Source organism: Manis pentadactyla, chromosome 7, assembly GCF_030020395.1.
Source record: "Manis pentadactyla isolate mManPen7 chromosome 7, mManPen7.hap1, whole genome shotgun sequence".
In the NCBI taxonomy this organism is placed as follows: Eukaryota; Metazoa; Chordata; class Mammalia; order Pholidota; family Manidae; genus Manis; species Manis pentadactyla.
Window position 1 is genome coordinate 78,518,385 of NC_080025.1, and position 19,898 is coordinate 78,538,282.

Genomic DNA, 19,898 nt, shown 5'->3' on the forward strand with positions numbered 1-19,898 from the left:
CAGACAGATGAAGATAGATAACCTTTCCATTCCAGCTCTTATACTGATAAGGTCGTCTTTTCTTCCTAGTCACATCCCTCAGAAGATAGCCAAAAGTTGTCAATCTTTTCTATTTTTTGTTTGTTTGTTTACCTTCCTGTTATTTTCTTAACCTCCACAGCAAGTTAGAAAAAAATACACACCATCACCACCACAGCCCCCATCGCAACGACATTGCCTTTGGGGCACTTAGCTTTTACCTGGATCAGTTACAGTCTTCATTCTGTATCCAAACCAGGTCAAAGAAACTAAAATGTACAATTTGTGCTGAGCTAACAGACACTTCTAGTTTTCAGGTGTGCCAAACACTCCCAAGAATTGTAAGATTTTCCTGCAGGTCATTGCTAGAAGGGAATCAAATTGGCAAGAGTCAAAGGAGAGTGGAAGTAATTTAGGTTTCTATTTACTAAGAGACGCATATGTACAAGGGAAAATGTGACTAGGTCTGACTCTGCCAGTGTGTCTAATGGCTTTACTGAGGAGCTATGCCCGGAGCTGAGGAGTGACTGTTTAGTGGCCCATGAGCTGGAGCCCTTGGGTGAGCACTGGAGTTCAGGTGATGCGGGAGGTCAGCCTGCTACACCAGGCACAGGGAGGCAGCAATCAGCTCATGTGCTCTCTGGCCACGTACGCTTTAGGGGAAGTATTTTGGGGATCAAATACAGTTAAATGACTTAAGACCTGACAACTGATGTAACAATTTTAGTCATTTTATTGAAAAGGATTTGTACTGGTAAATTTGGTTTGCAAACATTCCATTTGTACCCTCAAAAAAGCAATATGCATTGTGTCTGTTCTCAGTTAAACAGCATTTTCATTCCTCATCATGGCCACATTTAGAGTCAAAGGTCATTGACGAGGTGAAACCACTGTGGCCCCGAGATGTGGCCAGCAGCTGAATCGATGGGCTCACAGTTTCCACGGCATGGGTGTCAATTGGCCTTTTAGAGCTTACAATAAAGAGCTTTGTGGAACACAGTGCCAATCAGCAGTTGCCCTTTGTACACAGAGGCCACTGTGCTTCCTTGCAACACTGTACCATTTTCTGCATAAACCACCGTGACTCTGGGTTCCTCTGTTAGAATATTCTGGATTTGGAGCACCTATCAAGGAAATGACATTAGGTTAAAATGTTATTAAATATCATGTAAAACATAACTTTAAATATGTGGTCATTCCTCCCTAAGAAAAAGCCTTTAGGTGCATCATATCTTGTTTCAAAATTACTCTCTCCATAAAACACCTGTTCCCTCATTGACAAAGTGGTAGGTTTTTTAACAGAGATCAAGACAGGCCTGCAGAAGCTAGGCAAGAAATGCAGGTGAAAGGCACAGCCCGGGTGTGCAGCGTTAGGGAGCAGTCGAGAATGTGGTAAATGGCTAGGTTGGTGGGGAGAAGCTGTTACCCAGTAATAGTCAAATTATTACCATGCTGGAATTCAAGCCAGATTTTGTGTATTTTCAGATAAGCTAGGCATCTTAATGTTTACACTTAATTCTTGGTTTTCAAATGCTGGTAATAAAAAAGAATGCTGGTAAAAAAAAAAAGTACTGCCCCAAAAGAAACATATCTCTGTACCACACTCACCCATTCCTCCAAACTTAAGGCCCCAACTCTAAATGTATAAGATTTCATATGTTCTGTTTCCTTCATTTATTTGAGCAAAAAAATTAAGGTATCATTAGCAACAGTGTAGCAGCATGTTAAGCTGACTATAAATAATAGCTGACATTTGACCATTTTGGCCGATAAAGTGGCAATTTCATATAATTCATCCTGCTGCAAAGAGCGCACGGTAAGGCCGGAGCCCAGGGCTATGTTCGGGATCATCCACTTGCTTACCATCTCTTTTCATCTGTAGAATGTAATGGGTGGGTGAGATTAACTCGAAATTCCCTTTCAACAATGAATTCCTATTATCCTTAAGCCATTAGGATAAAATATAACACCTGAAGAAAGGATACCAACACACAAAAACACAAAATATGGCAGAGTAGGAAGGCCAGTGCCTGCCTATTAAAGGGTCAGTGGCAGCATTTAAAAGGACCTCTTAAAACCAGCTGGGCACCAAAGAGACATTTCCGGAAGTTGCCTTAGCATTAACATGTAGTAGTTACCAGATGCATGACAGTGCCCCTTGGCTCAAGTAAACCTTTTTCTAATAAAACTAAATCATTCTTTGGAGCAGTGCATTAGATAATGGGTTGTTATTACTCTTTGGCTATTCCTTACCAGATCCATCATTAGAAAGGATGCATTTTTTTTTCCAGGAAGCAACCCAAGTCCATACTAGAGCAAACGACCCCGGTACGCCAAATGAGTTAAGAGGCAGAAGCAAATTAAACTCTAACCTTCTGCTCAGCTCTGAACAGTGAACACACCGCAGCATATATTTCTTCAATTCTATTAAACACACAGTAATCATAATAGCTAAGAACTAGCAAAAGGCAGAGGACTGCCATTAAACATAATCACAATTGTCCTATAAACCTAAAGATGAAGGGTATGAAGGGCCTTGGAAATACACATTCATGTTTTGTTTTATCCAAGAGACACAGGCTTTAAGAAACTATTTGTGGGGGAGGGGGCAGAGGAGTGGGGGAATTAGACTATTTAAAAAGGATACAGGGCAGTAAATTATGTCAGAGAAGTATATCATGTATTTGATGTGAATCACAAGCATAATTAGTACACACTGAAAATTCAAAATAGAAAACCCCAAATAAGTCATAGTCAATATTCAAATGCTTATGGCAAAATGAGTTACAAATTCTTGTTTGCACTGCCAAAATAGTCCACTGAATAAAGACCAGGGGTACCAAGAGGGGCCCTGAGTACTGTAATTAAGAAGGAAGAAAAAGACTTTTAAACCAAATTAATTCCAGCAAGTGATTTATCTTGCCATACTGCTGGGAAGGTTTAGGGAGGGTAGCCACTTGTGCATTAACTTGTGTACACACCAACAGACAGGCAGAGGGAGTTGAAAGGAAGGCAGGTAATAAATGAATGATTGGTGCATTATATTTCTTAAACAACTGTGAATTCCCAAGTTGGAGAAAGTCATGATCGAAATAAAGATAAGGACTCCAGTGCAGTGCTGGTTATCCCGACCCAGCCCTGTACACCCAGCCCACTCTGCCCAGACCTGTCCAGGGGCTCCCTTGCCCTCCAGCTCCTGTTTGGATCCCCAAGGGCAGCAGCAGTGGGGGTGGGGGACAGAGACGGAGCTGGGGTATATGCTCCAGGTCTCCTCCCTCTGGGGCCCCTGCTGGTTGGCTTCATCCCTCAACCAGAGGTCGGTTCCTCTCAGGGGACCCTCTCCACACAACTCTCCTGCCTCTGGCTTCAGTAACCATTTCCTGCCTCCCTTGCCAGCCCTGAGATACCGGTTATCCTATGTGTGCCTACACCTTTATATATCGTGGCCTTATTAAATCCCCTCAAATTACCCAATTTAAACACACTATCTGCCCCCTCTCGAACCTGTGACTAAATGACTGCCAAAGTCAAATTCCTTTTTATATCTGACCATTTGGATCCTCTATCTGTATCCACCCCCCCTCACCCCCACCCTTTTACTTGCACATGTAATTGAGATTTGTGTTCTCAACTGAAAAGAGCTGGCAATAAGGTCACTGATCTGATTAGTGTTTCAAACTAACCTCTGATGCGGGAAGATTCTCCGGGTCATAGAAGAAGATTTTCATGCCATTGGGATGACATCCAACCCAAAGGTCCCCTGTCACAGGGTCCATGGATATGTTATCCACGAGTGTGTTAAAGTCGAGGGACTTCCAGATTAAATCCATGGAGAGAAGGGAACACAAAAAGTGAAAACAAATTTTGAGAGGTGGTGGAGCAACACGTCAGAGAAAACTGTCACCTCGTCGTCGGCGCCCACACTGCTGGTCTCAGGAGCACAGCAGCTCACAGTCCTCAGGGAGCTCCTCCAGCTTGCCCTCTCTGCTAGTATTTTACCATTTTCCAGGACAGATGAAGGAGAGGGAAGATACAGAAAGAGAGAAAGACTGTTACAAGTTAGATGAAAGCATTTGGACTAATATACCTGTGTATGAACTTAAAAGGAAAAAAAAAGTTTAAAGTGCAACATAAAACAGTTCCTCCTAAAAGGGCATGTGCAAATGATATTTTTATAAGCATTCAGAAAACAGCCAGGAGATGTAGATTCATTTCTGATGAGAACTTTGATGACGTGTAGGCTCTTCTGTAACAGCTAATCATAGGCTTTGCAACCAGAGAAGAAATGATCACCCAGGGTCTAATTTTTGCCTTGGAGTTGGGGAAACGTTTCTTCTGTAGCATCCTGATGTTATTCAACTCCCTGTTCTTCTACTGTTTGTTTTCTAAATATAAGTTGCAAGCATGTGATGACAGCACAGATTGCTGTTAAGGCTTTGTACCAGGATCATAAATAATACCAACCATTCTTAATTCCAGCAGTCATCATCTTGGGTGCCTCTACCAGGGAGAAATTGCATGTTTGTTTACCTCTAACTCTCAGGTGGAGAAACGACATCTACCGTGTGCCTCAAACACAGGCCAGGATACCTGAGCACCCACAGACCCTGTAATAACTGGGGATGACTCATTGCAAAGGCCAGGGTGTGGGCAGGCAGCTGCAGCTAGTCAGCGCTGCCCTGTGCTTCTTACTCAAAACGAGAGCTATCCCCACATGCCCATGAAGGAACTAGAGCGCTCACACGCCATGGCAGAGCCTTCATGCAGAGCCAACACTAACCTGGACACAGGCACAGATGGCTGGAGGAGATGGCCAAGCAAATAACCTCTGGCCAAAATCAGCTCCAGACCCTCTCCATCCCCCGAGTCCCCAGCTATCACAGTGTCAGACATGCTATGCTGCCATGTGAACTTCCTTTAGTTAGGAAAATGTTTGTCTCAGGGCTCTGCTATTATCTTTGGAAGGAGTAATAGCCAATTGGCAAATTCCATAACAGATGAAAGCCTGCAGAGATGAGAGTTGGTGGGGGGAGTGGGAGAAGGGCACAGAAGCCTGAGGTCCTATTCATTCAACGTGCAATTCCTGAGCTTCTACTCTGTGGTCTGCAAAAAGCCCCCACTGGAGAGTGCAGGGTAAAAGGCAGGCCGGCTTCCTGCCAAGGAAGAGCTGAAAGTCCAGCAGGGGGCCTGCTTTGGGCCCAGCAATGAACTCCTGCCTTGCAAATCCCCAGCTCCTAGCAATGCTAACTCACCACAGTTCACAAGCATAACCATATCCCATGCCTCCACAAAGCCAAGTGGAAAATTTTACATTCCTTGGGCAAGGAAACTAGTAAGTTATTCACTTTGGGGAAAATTGTATCCTCTGTTAACAAATACCCTAATTTTTAGGGAATGGGAACTCACTGAAGTGGGACTGATTTATTGACTGTGTCTTGAAGTCTTTCTTTTTTTGAAAAGGGGATTGTTTTTATTGTGGCAAAATATGCATAACACCTGAAATTTGTCACCTGAAATTTGTCATTTGAACCATTTTTAAGTGTACAGTTCAGTGGCATTAAGTACATCCACATTGTTGTGCAGCCATCACCATTTCCAGTGCCTTTCATTATCCCAAACAGAGACTGTACCCAATAGCCCCACATTTCTCCCTCCTCCAGCCCCTGGTGACCCCTGCTCCACTTTCTATGAATTTGCCTATTCTAAGTACCTATAAGTAGAATCATACAGTATGTGCTCTTCTGTGTCTAGCTCATTTCACTTAGCATAATGTCTCCAAGGTTCATCCATGTTGTAGCATGTATCAGTACTTCATTCCTTTTTAGGACTGAACAATATTCCATGGCATGGATATTCCACACTTAGATAGGACACAAGCCCATCCACATCTCATCACAAATTCTAAGATCAGTCTCAGCTAGTTTATCAAATTTCTTGACATACCAGGAATTAATTAACTGGTCTTAATTAGTGTGAACCTTCAAACGAAAGAATATCATTACAGTCCTGGGCATCATCTCAATGAGTTATGTCAGGAGATGGGCGTGACCTATTGCCCAAGGTGGAAGCCAAACCTGAAATAACCCTTGCCCCTGACCTTGCCGGGTAGGAGCGGCACCATTATCATTCTGTGTTGAAAGTATATTGGATTGGGTTCTGTTCTTATGAGAGTCTTTAACTTTCAATTTTCAGAAAAGTGCCTATTTTTATAACCACAGTTTGTTTTTATTCCCTCAGCCAGTATGAATGTGTGAGATTCCATTTTACTTCAGCTAATACCAAAACTAGCCATGCCAATGATTTTTAATGTCAAACTTGATGTTACATTTGATGGTGCTGTGAGGTAATTTTCTCAGAAGGAAGCCCCTCATGACAGGGCCTTAGATGTGCTGATGGGAAGTGACAGCGCTTCGTGCTGTGGGTGAACATGGCAGGCGAGCAATGTCTTGTTTTTCAGGGGCAGGGAACTACTTCCATAATGCTCCACTTTGCTCATTCTCTTTCCCCTCCTCTGTGTTTTTACATCTTTGGACCCAACCTTTAGACCAGATTAGAATTTGTGGTGGTAGAGGATGCTCTCCTAGCATACCCAGCCCTGTCATATTAATTTAGTAAGTATTTGTTGAGTAACTACTAGGTGTTGGGAACTCTCCCGGGAGCAAATAGAAAACAATCTGCCACTGTGGAGCTTACATCCTAGTGGGAAAGGCACACAACAGAGATGATAAATAAAATATATAGCATGTTAGTAACAAATGCTAAAGGGAATATAAAGCCATAAAGGAGACAGAAGTGTGTGTGTGTGTGTGTGTGTGTGTGTGTGTGTTGTAGGAGGTAATCAAGAAAATGTGATATGACTGCTGCCTGACCCTCAAGCGGGACCCAGACAATCCAAGGCTCCTAACCCCATCCCCTGTCCTTGGGATGAACATTCTGTCCTCCATTCCCAAAGCAGGAGCCGGTCCAATGACGCAGCCTTGAAAGAGCCATGTGTTGCTGAGACCATCTGGACAGTATAGTGACTGAACCCAGTTAAGGGCTCTGTATAAACTTTTAAGATTTGTTAGGTAGGTGGAGAGATCTACTCATCTTGCAGCTGCCCAAGACAGGCCTCAGTGTAAGTTCTCTTGCTTATTAAAGCTGGCACCTGCCCATCTGGAATGGCCTGCCTCTTTTTTTTTGTCTCTCCTTGCCCTCTGTTTATGGGGCCTGTCTCAGATTTTGCAATCTAACTGCGCAAACTAACTGTGTGTGGAAAGGAGAGCAGAGTTCCAAGTTTTCATTCGGTAGTCAAGGAAGGCCTCGCCGAGGTGATATTAGAATCCAGAAGGATATGAAGGAGAGAGCCACGGAAGCTGGAGGAAGATCTCCCGAGCAGAGGAACGAGAGCCCCATCTGAGGCAAGGCCACACCTCCAGGAGCATGCGGGTAGGGGAGGCTGGGCAGGTGGCAGGGGCTGATGGCGCAGGCAGTGAAGTGTGGAGTTGAGTTGCCGGGGCGCAGTGGCCCCTGTGAGTCCTTGAGCTTCTTGAGTATTGTTCAGAGCACCATCATGTGAGATACAACTGGAGGCTATTTCCTATCTCTTCCATCAACCTGGAGGGAAAAAATGAAAGAGAGAGAAAAAGGGGACGAGATGGAGGGAAGGAAGGAGGATGGAAGAAAGGAAAGAAGGCAGGAAGGAAAGAGGGGAGGATGGGAGGGAAAGGAGGGAAAAAACTGAGGAACACAATGCCAAGCTTAAAATTCATTAGCTCAGAAGGAGTCGGTGTCATTGGTGAGAGGTGTGGTTAGCTGCTTCCCACCACGCTTCCCACTCTGCAGCCGAGGAAAGGGAACAACACACACAGTGCTGATGACTCTTAATAAAGGCGTGAAAAACTGGTTCTCACCCACTCCAATTAGACAATCCTTTTTTCTCACTTTTAATTTCACAAATCAATTAGAATCTAATTACCACTCTGCAAACTTACAGTGTTAATACATCTTACCTTCAATGGAGTTAAAGTCCAATTAGCATGTTTTTCATACACATGAATCTTATGAGCCATCAATTCAGCTATATAGACATACCTTCAAAGAGGAAAGAGCTACATCAAAGCACTTGAAGTAATACAATTCAGAAGGTTACAATGAAGTTGTAATAACTCTTCCTAAGGAGGAACTTGGATTAGGGCCTGGAAAATGGAACCCATCTCCAAGCACACCGAGCTCTGAAAGAACTCCATGATCTTACCATGCACAAAGGAGTTATAATCTCTGAAACATTTCTAAAGGTAGGAACCTAGCTTTACCTGTTTAGTAGGGAAGATGCTTAGCCCCAACACTAGCGATTAATATTTGGGAGCAAATATGTCACAGTGCTTCTTGGCCAGAGAAAGTGTGAGAGAAGACAAGAAGCTGGGGCTGGGTCTGAGACAAGTCCTCCTCCCCGGCTACTGGGGTCTGGTCCTAACTCTGTGTGGTCAGCATTTTGCACCCAGGGCAGCACCACATGCATCACAAAGACCTGTGGTCAGTCAAACCACAGTGCAGCTCCGCTACAGACAAATGACTGCTTGATTGCCTGCTGTTTTTGAAGACCAGGAGGTACTATGAATAAGTGAGAGCGGTCTAGGCTGCTTTCTCTAATTGTGTTACTAACCCTCTGAAATCCTTGGCAGTACAAGATAAGGAAGGGCTTATATGGATGGATACACAGATTAGAGAGAGAGAGACCAGGTCCACCCAAAGTGCAGTAGATCAGTCCTGGTCTGTGAGCCGTTTCAGGGCCACCACCAGATAATGATGTAAATCAACAACCTCACTAAGCACACTGCTTAGTTCAGCTGATTGTTTTTTCTCCCAGAGTAACACTTTTTTGATGAAGAAAGCAGTGCCTTGACTTGACATTTGAGTGTAAGCTCTTTGTCACAAGCCAGCACTACTGATGTCAATACCTATACATTGTTAATCTCCCCTCAAAACAAAGCTATTTAGTAATACTAAATGTTTAGCACTGCTTTCCCTCTTGAAATGTACATTATTCCCAAAAAAGGAATTTAAAAGGGTATACCTTCACAAAATAGAAAATATTGATTTGATAAATTTTATCCCTCCCAAATTTAGATATTATACTTTTTTCCTAATTTTCTTTTAGGAGGAAAACATGTTAGTTTGAGTCCCATTATTTAGAATGAGTATGTTTTAAAGATATCTAACAAGAATCTAGGGAAATGTGTGACATTTTAAAGAATTCACATACTTGCCATCAGGTGAAATGTTGATTCCATTAGCAAGATCAAATCCATCTGCCACCACTCGAACTTCATTTGGAGTATAGTAAACAACATTTGACCATGCTAAGCCCAAATATAACTCCCAGGATCTCAAGTAAGGGTCAACAAAATAGTGGTCATTTGTGGCATAAAATTGCTCAGGTCCTAGAGCGACAAGATCATTCAAACTGCAATTCAAACATACACATATGATATATACAGGGGAAGGTATTGTACATTTCAAGGTTATACACTGATTGGCATTCATTAATGTCTATTCCTAAAGTCACAATGTGGGATGGATCTTTCCCTCTGTTAGGCAGAGAATTAATATGAAGTCAGTCCCATCTATACAATCCTCAAAGGCAATAAATCTAAGAAACTCTAAGAGGTTATTATATATTGTAGCAATATAACATAATAATCTGATTAACTATGTCTAACAAATAGTACTATGTGTAGATATACTAAATTCAGTATAGAACTTATCCTCATATAGAACAGTCCAAGACGTCAGCAGGCAGTGGAAGAAAACTGCCAAAGTTGAGACTTGCATTTTAGTTAAAGCTTCACTACTATTAGCTGTGAGAGTTAGGGAAAATCGATCGTTTCACATGCCAGGGCCTCACTTTCCTTATCTGAGAAACGACAGTGAGATGGACTGGTCTATCTTGCAGCCTTAAAGGGTACTTGCAGCCTTAAAATTTCATGATTGTAAACTGAGTAAAATGTCCAGAATAAGAATGCTCAGAAATAAACTGCCACGGCTTTTTTTCTTTCTGGTTTGGATCCTCTCTCTGTTACTGAAAATCTAAGATATATGAGTCTATTTTTCTGCTTTAATAGGTACAACAGTGAACACATAAGTGAGTCTGATTGAGGTGACAGAAGTTCCCCAGGGCCATTATTTGAGAGAAAATTATCTCTGCTCTATTGCAAAAGGCGTAATGGGCAACCCATCAACCCTGATGCAGCTCCACGCTCCTGGGCAAGTCAGACAAGTGTACAGAGCCTCAGTTTTCTCATCTGTGAAGAGAGGTAGAAAGAGTTTCCCAAAGTCAGACAGCTCATTAGTGTAAGAATAAGGGTCAGAATCTTAATCTGTGAACTTGCAGTGGGAATTACAATGAGATAATGCCTGCTGTGTGCTTGCCAGGAGTCTGCCACTCACTAAGCCCTCAATCAATAGTAGCCGCTATTACTACATAAGGAGAAAGGTAGAGGGAGATTCAAGATGGCGGCCAAAACCACATATAATATGAAAATATAGTTGATACAACTAATCCTAAAAGAACAACAGTAAAGAAGGCTGCGCCAGACTGCACACACACCTGGAGAACAGCGCAGACCTCATGAAACAGGGTAACATACCAAAGCCTTGATCTGGTGGGACCCAAGCCCTTACTCCACCCCAGCTCACTGGTGGGAGGGAGAGAAACAGAGCAGGGAGGAGGTGGAAGCCTAGGACTGCTGAACACCTGGCGGTGGAGATATGCTTTGGGAGCACAAACCTACATTGCACTGTGCTCTGGATATTAGTGGGTTGGAAAGCTAAGACAGGCAGAATACTTGGCGAGACTGAGATTCCAGCCATTTGTGGAGGACAGGGACCCACATCCAGCTGCTCTGAAACAAAGGAAAGACAAGCAGTCTGAGAGGCTTCGTAGCAGCAAGAGGGCTGCTGAAGGAGCTTGCTGCATGGGAAAATGTACAGATGGACAAGGTTGTCTGAGCACACTCTGCCCAGCAGGTTGGGAACTTTCAGGAGCTTCAGGTGCTCCATCCTCCTGGCTGTCTACTCAACTCTGAGACCCCCCACTGTGACATGCAGCCTGCTGCGCCTTCCTCCTGGCTTGCGAGCACCGGCTCACAAACCAGCAGTCCCTGCCCTGGCATCAGGGCAACCAGAGAGAGTCCTGGCCTACAGCAGCTACAGACACAAAACACAGAGGCTTATACCTGTGTGCTTGGCCCACTGGTTCTAACAGTGGAGACAGGCACTGCAACTGGGAAGAAGGAAACAGCTCTTTAAACCCCCCAGGCATGAGCGCAGCTCCCCTGAAACCCCTGACATCACTCCAAGGGCTGAACAGCTTCAGAGCATAGAGCCTCTGGGCACTAGAGGGCTCAACATACCAATATGAAACATCAAAGGAACCTGGTTCAAACAAAATCTCAGAAACACCAGAAAAAGGTCCAAATGCAACTGAACTCACCAATCTTCCTGAAAGAGAGTTCAAAATAAAAATCATAAACATGCTTATGGAGGTATAGAAAAATATCCAAGAACTCAGGAATTAATTTAGGACATAGATTCAATCATTAAGAAATTCCATATCTGAAATGAAACATACAATGGAGGGGTTTAAAAGCAGATTAGATGTAGTAGAAGAGATGCTAAATAGAACAGAAAGCGAAGAGGTATACAAAGAAGCTAAGGCACAGAGAGAAAAAAGGATCTCTAAGAATGAAAGAATTTTGAGAAAACTGTGTGACCAATCCAAACGGAACAATATTTGCATTATTGGAGTACCAGAAGAAGAGAGAGAGGAAAAGGGATAGAAAGTGTCTATGAGGAGGTATGTGCTGAAAACCTCCCCAATCTGGGGGAGTAGATAGTCTTTCAGGCCATGGAGGTGCACAGATCTCCCAACACAAGGGACCCAAGGAAGAGGACCCAAGGACAAGACCAAGACATATAATAATTAAAATGGCAAAGATCAAGGATAAGGACAGACTTTTAAAAGCATCTGGAGAGAGAAAAAAGATCACATACAAGGGAAAACCTATCAGGTTATCATTAGACTTCTCAAGAGAAACCTTACAGACCAGAAGGGAGTGGGATGATATATTTAATGCAATGAAGCAGAAGGGCCTCAAAACAACAATACTCTACCTGACAAGATTATCATTTAAATTTGAAGGAGGGATTAAACAATTTTCAGAAAAGCAAAAACTAAGAGAATTTACCTCCCACAAACCACCTCTACAGGGCATTTTGGAGGAACTGCTATAGATGGAAGTATTCCTAAGGCTAAACAGCTGTCACAGGGGGAAATAAAACCACAACAAAGAAAGTAGAACAATTAATTACTAAGAAGATACAAAATCAAATCAACTATCCCCAAAGTCAATAAAGGGATAGACAGAGTACAGAATATGATGCTTAATGTATTTAATATATAAAGAATGGAGGAGGAAGAAAAATGAGGAAAAAAGAAGAACCTTTAGGTTGTGTTTATAATAGCATACTAAGTGACTTAAATTAGACTGTTAGATACTAAGGGAATTATCCTTGAACTTCTAGTAACCACGAATCTAAAGGCTGCAATGGCAATGAGTACATACCTATTGATGATCACCCTAAATGGAAATGGTCTAAATGCATCAATCAAAAGACACAGAGTCACTGAATGGATGAAAAAACAAGACCCATCTATATGCTGCCTACAAGAGACTCACTTCAAACCCAAAGACATACACAGACTGAAAGTAAAGGGATGGAAAAAAGATATTTCATGCAACTAATAGGGAGAAAAAGCTGGAGTTGCAGTACTTGTATCAGACAAAATAGACTTCAAAACAAAGAAAGTCACAAGAGACAAAGAAGGACATTACATAATGATAAAAGGGTCAGTCCAACAAGAGGATATAACTATTATAAATATCTATGCATGAAACACAGGATCACCTACATATGTGAAACAAATGCTAACAAAATTAAGGGGAAATAGAATGCAATGCATTCATTTTAAGAGACTTCAACATACCACTCACTCCAAAGACAGATCAACAAGACAGAAGATAAGTAAGGAGACAGAGGCACTGAACAATGTATTAGAACAGATGGACCTAACGGCCACCTATAGAACACTCCATTCAAAAGCAACATGATTTTTCTCAAGGGCGCATGGAACATTTTCAAGAATAGATCATATACTAAGCCACAAAAAGAGCCTCAGTAAATTCAAAAAGATTGAAATTGTACCAACTAGCTTCTCAGACCACAGAGGTATGAAACTAGAAATAAATTATGCAAAGAAAATTAAAAAGCCCATAAACACATGGAGGCTTAATAACATGCTCCTAAATAATCAATAGATCAATGACCAAATAAAAACAGAGATCAAGCAATATATGGAGACAAATGACAACAATAATTCAATACCACAAAATCTGTGGGACGCAGCAAAGGCTATGCTATGAGAGAAGTATATTGCAATACAGGCCTATCTCAGGAAAGAAGAACAATTCCATATGAACAGTCTAAACTCACAATTAACAAAATGAGAAAAAGAAGAGCAAATGAGGCCCAAAGTCAGTAGAGGAGGGACATAATAAAGATTAGAGCAGAAATAAATAAAATCAAGAAGAAAAAAACAATAGAAAGTATCAGTGAAAGCAGGAGCTGTTTTTTTTGAGAAAATAAACAAAATAGATAAACACCTAGCCAGACTTATCAAGAAGAAAAGAGTCTACACACATAAACAGAATCAGAAATGAGAAAGGAAAAATCATTACGGACACCACAGAAATACATAGAATTATGAGAGAATACTATGAAAATTATATGCTAACAAACTGGATAACCCAGAAGAAATGGACAACTTTCTAGAAAAATACAACCTTCCAAGGCTGACCAAGGAAGAAACAGAAAATATGAATAGATGAATTACCTGCAAGGCAATTGAATTAGTAATAAAAAAAAATACCCAAGAACAAAACTTCTGGTACAGATGGTTCCAGTGCTGAATTTTATCAAACATTTAGTGAAGACCTAATACCCATCCTCCTTAAAATTTTCCAAAAAGTAGAAAAGGAGGGAATACTCCCATACCAAATACCAAAACCAGGCAAAGACACCACAAAAAAATAAAATTACAGACCAATATCCTTGATGAACTTAGATGCAAAAATACTCAACAAAATATTAGCAAATGAAATAAAAAATACATCAAAAAGTTCATCCATTATGATGAAGCAAGATTTTTTTTCAGGGATGCAAGGATGGTACAACACTCAAAATTCCATCAACATCATCCACCACACCAACAAAAAGAAGGACAAAAACCACATGATCATCTCCATAGATGCTGAAAAAGCATTTGACAAATTTCAACATCCATTCATGATAAAAACTCCTCACCATGGCAATCAATCAGCTCAAAGAAATAAAAGGCACCCAGACTGGCAAGGAAGAAGTTAAACCATCCCTGTTTGCAGATGGCATGATATTGTACATAAAAAATCCTAAGAATCCACTCCAAAACTACTAGATTTAATATCTGAATTCAGCAAAGTTACAGGATACAGAATTTATACACAGAAATCTGTTGCATTCTTATACACTAACAATGAACTAGCAGAAAGAGAAATCAGGAAAACAATTCCATTCACAATTGCATCAGAAAGAATAAAATACCTAGGAATAAACTTAACCAAGGAAGTGAAAGACCTATACTCTGAAAACTACAAGACACTCATGAAAGAAATTAAAGAAGACACCAATAAATGGAAACACATCCAGTGTTCATGGATAGGAAGAATTAATATTGTCAAAATGGCCATCCTTCCTAAAGCAATCTAGAGAATCAATGCAATCCCTATCAAAATACCAACAGCATTCTTCAACGAACTAAAGCAAATTGTTCTAAAATTCATATGGAACCACAAAAGACCCCAAAAAGTCTAAGCAATCCTGAGAAGTAATAAAGCAGGGGGGATTACGCTCCCCAACTTCAACCTCTACTACAAAGCCACAGCAATCAAGACAATTTGGTACTGGCACAAGAACAGACCCATAGACCAATGGAACAGACTAGAGAGCCCAGATACAAACCCAAGCATATATGGTCAATTAATATACAATATAGGGGCCATGGATATACAATGTCAACCTTTTTGACATCTGGTGTTGGCAAAACTGTACAGCTACATGCAAGAGAATGAAAATGGATTATTGTCTAACCCCATACACAAAAGTAAACTCAAAATGAATCAAAGACCTGAATGTAAGACATGAAACCATAAAACTCTTAGAAAAATCATAGGCAAAAATCTCTTGAATATAAACATGAGCAACTTTTTCCTGAATGCATCTCCTTGGGCAAGGGAAACAAAATAAAAAATGAACAAATGGGACTACATCAAATTAAAAGGCTTCTGTACAGCAAAGGACACCATCAACAGAACAAAAAGACATCCTACAGTATGGGAGAATATATCTGTAAATGACATATCTGATAAGGGGTTAACATCCAAAATATATAAAGAACTCACATGCCTCAACACCCAAAAAGCTAATAACCCAATTAAAAAGTGGTCAGAGGATATGAACAGACAATTCTCCAAAGAAGAAATTCAGATGGCCAACAGGCACACGAAAAGATACTCCACATCGCTAATTATCAGGGAAATGCAAATTAAAACCACAATGAGATATCATCTCACACCAGTTAGGATGGTCAACATAGAGAAGACTAGCAACAACAAATGCTGGCAAGGATGCAGAGAAAGGGGAACCCTCCTACACTGCTGGTGGGAAAGTAAACTAGTTCAACCATTGTGGAAAGCAGTATGGAGGTTCCTCAAAAAACTCAAAATAGAAATATCATTTGACCCAGGAATTTACCCTGAGAATGTAGGAGCCCTGTTTCAGAAATACATATGCACCCCTAAGTTTATCGCAACACTATTTACAATAGCCAAAATAGGGAAGCAACCTAAGTGTCCATCAGTAGATGAATGGATAAAGAAGATGTGGTACAATATACACAATGGAATATTATTCAGCCATAAGAAGAAAATAAATCCTACCATTTGCAACAACATAGAAGGAGCTAGAGGGTATTATGGTCAGTGAAATAAGCAAGGCAGAGAAAGACAAGTACCAAATGATTTCACTCATCTGTAGAGCGTAAGAACAAAGCAAAAACTGAAGGAACAAAACAGCAGCAGATTCACAGAACCCAAGAATGGACTAACAGGTACCAAAGGGAAAGGGACTGGGGTGGGTGGGTGGGAAGGGAGAGGTAAGGATATTAAGGGGCATTATGATTGGGACACATAATGTAGGGGAGCACGGGGAAGGCAGTATAGCACAGAGAAGACAAGTAGACTCTATAGCATCTTATTAGCCTGATAGACAGTGACTGTAATGGGGTATGTGGTGGGGTCTTGATAATAGGGGGAATCTAGTAACCACAATGTTGCCCATGTGATTTTATATTAATGATACCAAAATAAAAAAATAAAAAATAAGAAAAAAAGATAAGGAAAAAATGTCTAGGTATTTAGGATTAGTCTGCACAGGTTCCAGGCATAAACATGCAAGGGGGGTGAGGATGTCTCTCTGTTAAGGTAAATTTCCAAAATTAGTCTACTCTACAATCATTTGTTTGTTTCTCATAAAAAAGGAGCAGAGTGGAATGATTTAGAGTAATAGCTTTGAAATCTGATGGACTGCATTTGAATCCTGACATTGGTCAATGGGGCCACATTCATATCACTAAATTCTTAGCTTGTTCCTCTCTGTAAATCTCTTGAAAGGTTACGGTAAGAATAAAATGAAAGAATGGATGCTAAGACCTTGGCACCACGACAGTCACAGTAATGACCATTGTGTTAAAATTAACAATAAGATGTTTAAATTATAATAGATTAGTACTTGGAATATTAATGCTATAAACAGTGTAAACAACCATCAAATACAAAGCAGAAAGTATACATGGCTAGTTCTTGGGTTGAGAGAGCAGAATTTTCCTTAATTGTGGCACTATGGTTCCCTTCAGTTTGGTTCCATATAGCCAAGACTAGTATCTTTGCAGCTGGCCCAGAAAAGAATATGGTAATCCTGAGAAATTGGACAAATATCTGCGATTTCCAAGATTAAATAGTGAAACAAATACAAGTTTTCACTTTTTTATACTGGCTCAGAGCACCAGCTCAAGACTCAAGCTACCAGGATTAAAATCCCAGCTATCTGCTTTGCTGATGGTGTCCTCTGGGGCAAGTTCAATTCTCCAGGCTTCAGATATTTCTTTTATTCAAAATGGTATAATAATAAAATCTAATTAAGATGGGCTTTGTAAAAAGTTAATAAAATTATCTGTTTAAATCTGCTTGGTTATTGTTATTGCAGCACCTAACTCATACTTAAATTCATTAAATTGTTATTATTATCATTATTAGCCCAGCTTCTCTATTCTACATACCTTTGCCTAATTTAGGTCTTGGTATCTGGCACATTCACTAGACACTCAGTGTTCTCATTTTCTTTCCAAATTATATTTGTTGAATGAGTGTATGAATAACCTCTCCCACCAAAAGCTGTCCTCCGAATTCTCACTCATTCTAGGGAGGCAGAAGACTTGGGTGGTAGTTCCTATTCAGCTAATTAATTGATTGACCTTCAGCCAGTAACTCAATTTCTCTCCGGTCTCAGTCTGCTCATCTTGAAAACCACCAGGTAAGAAAACAAAGGGGCACTGGTCACACTGAGTGCCCATTGCACACCAGGCACTGTGCTAGGTACCTGCACTTAACTAATGCACAGTTTAAAAGAAATCCAGATTTACAAATACTGACGTCATCCATTGTTGTATAGAAGTTATTCGAAAAGAGATCAGGATTCTGGACAGTCATAATGATTAGAGGACAAAAATTATTTGGGAAGATGGTGTCAGATTATTGTCCTAAATCCAGCCTCATAAACCAAATTCTAAGGCAAGCAAGGAAGTTGACTCTGTTTTGGGTTGATGGGGACCAGGGGATCCTTGGGTGTTTTCCTTCTCCATATGTTATATTGTCAAGGAACCTAGGCTGCAGCTGAGTGTTACCACAGGTCAGCTATTACATAAATCATGTGCAACTACACCACAGTAAAGCTAGTGCAGGGAGGTCTTGGAGGCCCAGGTTTCAGATCTCCTCTTAGGTCTGTTTCTAATTCATAGAAATATTCAAGACTCTATTCTTTTTTTTTTTTTTTGGTATCATTAATCTACAATTACATGAAGAACATTATGTTTACTAGGCTCCCCCCTTCACCAAGTCCCCCCTAACAAACCCCATTACAGTCACTGTCCATCAGCATAGTAAGATGCTACAGAATCCCTACTCTTCTCTGTGTTGTACAGCCCTCCTCATGCCCCCCACCATATTACACTTAGAATAGCCAAAAAATGGAAGACTCTATTCTTTAAATACAAAAATAAATAAAAAATAAATCAGCTTAAGATGTGGAATTCATTTATGAAACTGGGTTGACTTTTAAAATACTAAGTTGGGTTTTGGAGAACAGAGTTTTTCCTTGGTAAAATGTCAAAAGAACATTTTGAGGCCAGGAGCCATAAACCAGCACCCAGCTAGCCTGGGAAATAAGGGCGGAAGCAAATGGGTCTTCTCCAAAGGGCTTGAGTCCTCAGAAGTTTCTGCAGAAGAATATTTGGAGGAGTTGGTGATCATCAGAAAGGAGAGTTGAACAGCCATTATCAAACCTCCACCCAAACCCAGCCAAAAAGAAAAACTAAAAGTGCATTAACCATCCACTGGTATTAAAGGAAAATAGAAATATGATATATCACAATACTTAGGCAGAAGTTCGTGTCTGATGGTTTTCAGATGCAAAAGTGATTTTTCATCTTCTTGAAATTTAAACAATTCAACTGTGGACTTAACATCTGGATGGTTCACTACCAGCAGGTACACAGTATTATCTGAGAAGAGATTAAAAACAAAGATTGAAACATTAACTGAGCCCTCAGCTGTCAGCCCTGTCTCCAAAAACACCTCCAACTAGTACTTAGGGTGTCAGGCAGATGGAATATTTTCATCTCTTCACAGAGAGAAGTATTTGTGATTGCTCCAAAGAAAAATGGCCAAAAGAAAAACCAGTGACAGTCTCTAAAAACTCCAAACTCCATAGCAGGGAGAAAATCCTCAACTTAAGAAGAAGAGGTGCCTGACACTAAAACTTCAAAGTGCTTATTAAGTTTTCTACTGCAAATATTTCTATAGCAAAAAGATGCAGAGATGAGATAAAAGACATAAAAGATATGGAGAATACCAATATGAGATGGTATGCTCAGGTAGACTTTACACAGTGTAAGATGACAAACTCCATAAAAAGAACACCTGAGAGACAGTGTCAAAGGGAAGTAGTTTAGTGAGTTGGCGCGACTTTGGGATGTGAAAAAGCCCAGTCTTAAGTGGTCAAGAAGATGTGATCAGAGTTAGCAGGTGAAGTTAGATTATAGTCTTTGCCTGAGGAAACAGCAGGAAGGTCTTTGGAAACCTTTAACATGACCAAATTGAGGCTTAAAGAGAAGCAATGCAAAGTTTAGTAGATTGAATTGAAGAGATTTGAAGAGAGAAGCCAGCTAGGAGGTTCCTCATTGATCCGTTCAAAAACAAGTGTTTATTTTAATTGGTGTTAAATGCTACAAAGAGAAAATAAAACCAGATAAAGGAAAGGAGAGTAACGAGATGTTTTCTTCATGGGAGTCAGAGAAGTTCTGATAAGAAGATGCTAAAACAGAGCAAATGAAATAGAGACCAAACCATGTGAATATCTGGAGAAAGAGCATTCTAGGCTGAGAGAAGAGACTATGCAAAGGGCCTGAGGCA

General features: G+C 40.7%; 1 protein-coding gene across 3 annotated transcripts in view; it reads right to left on the bottom strand.

Moving 5' to 3' along the window:
* Positions 1–733: 733 nt before the first annotated feature.
* PON1 (paraoxonase 1) overlaps positions 734–19,898 on the bottom strand; it is a 34,322-nt gene continuing 15,157 nt past the window's right edge. Inside the window, exons 5-10 of one of the 3 annotated variants that reach the window (XR_005026659.2) lie at positions 18,862–18,988; positions 9,263–9,463; positions 8,010–8,091; positions 3,702–3,830; positions 1,467–1,551; positions 1,005–1,142 (exon numbers count right to left, since the gene is read on the bottom strand). Coding sequence is in view for 2 of the 3 variants with exons in the window: in XM_036894548.2 (XP_036750443.2) it covers positions 984–1,142; positions 3,702–3,830; positions 8,010–8,091; positions 9,263–9,463; positions 18,862–18,988 (698 nt within the window). In the remaining variant the exon portion in view is untranslated. Of the gene's footprint in view, positions 1,143–1,466; positions 1,552–3,701; positions 3,831–7,260; positions 7,615–8,009; positions 8,092–9,262; positions 9,464–18,861; positions 18,989–19,898 lie in introns of those variants that run through there. The other 2 variants (XM_036894548.2, XM_057504535.1) reach the window with 2 other exon arrangements.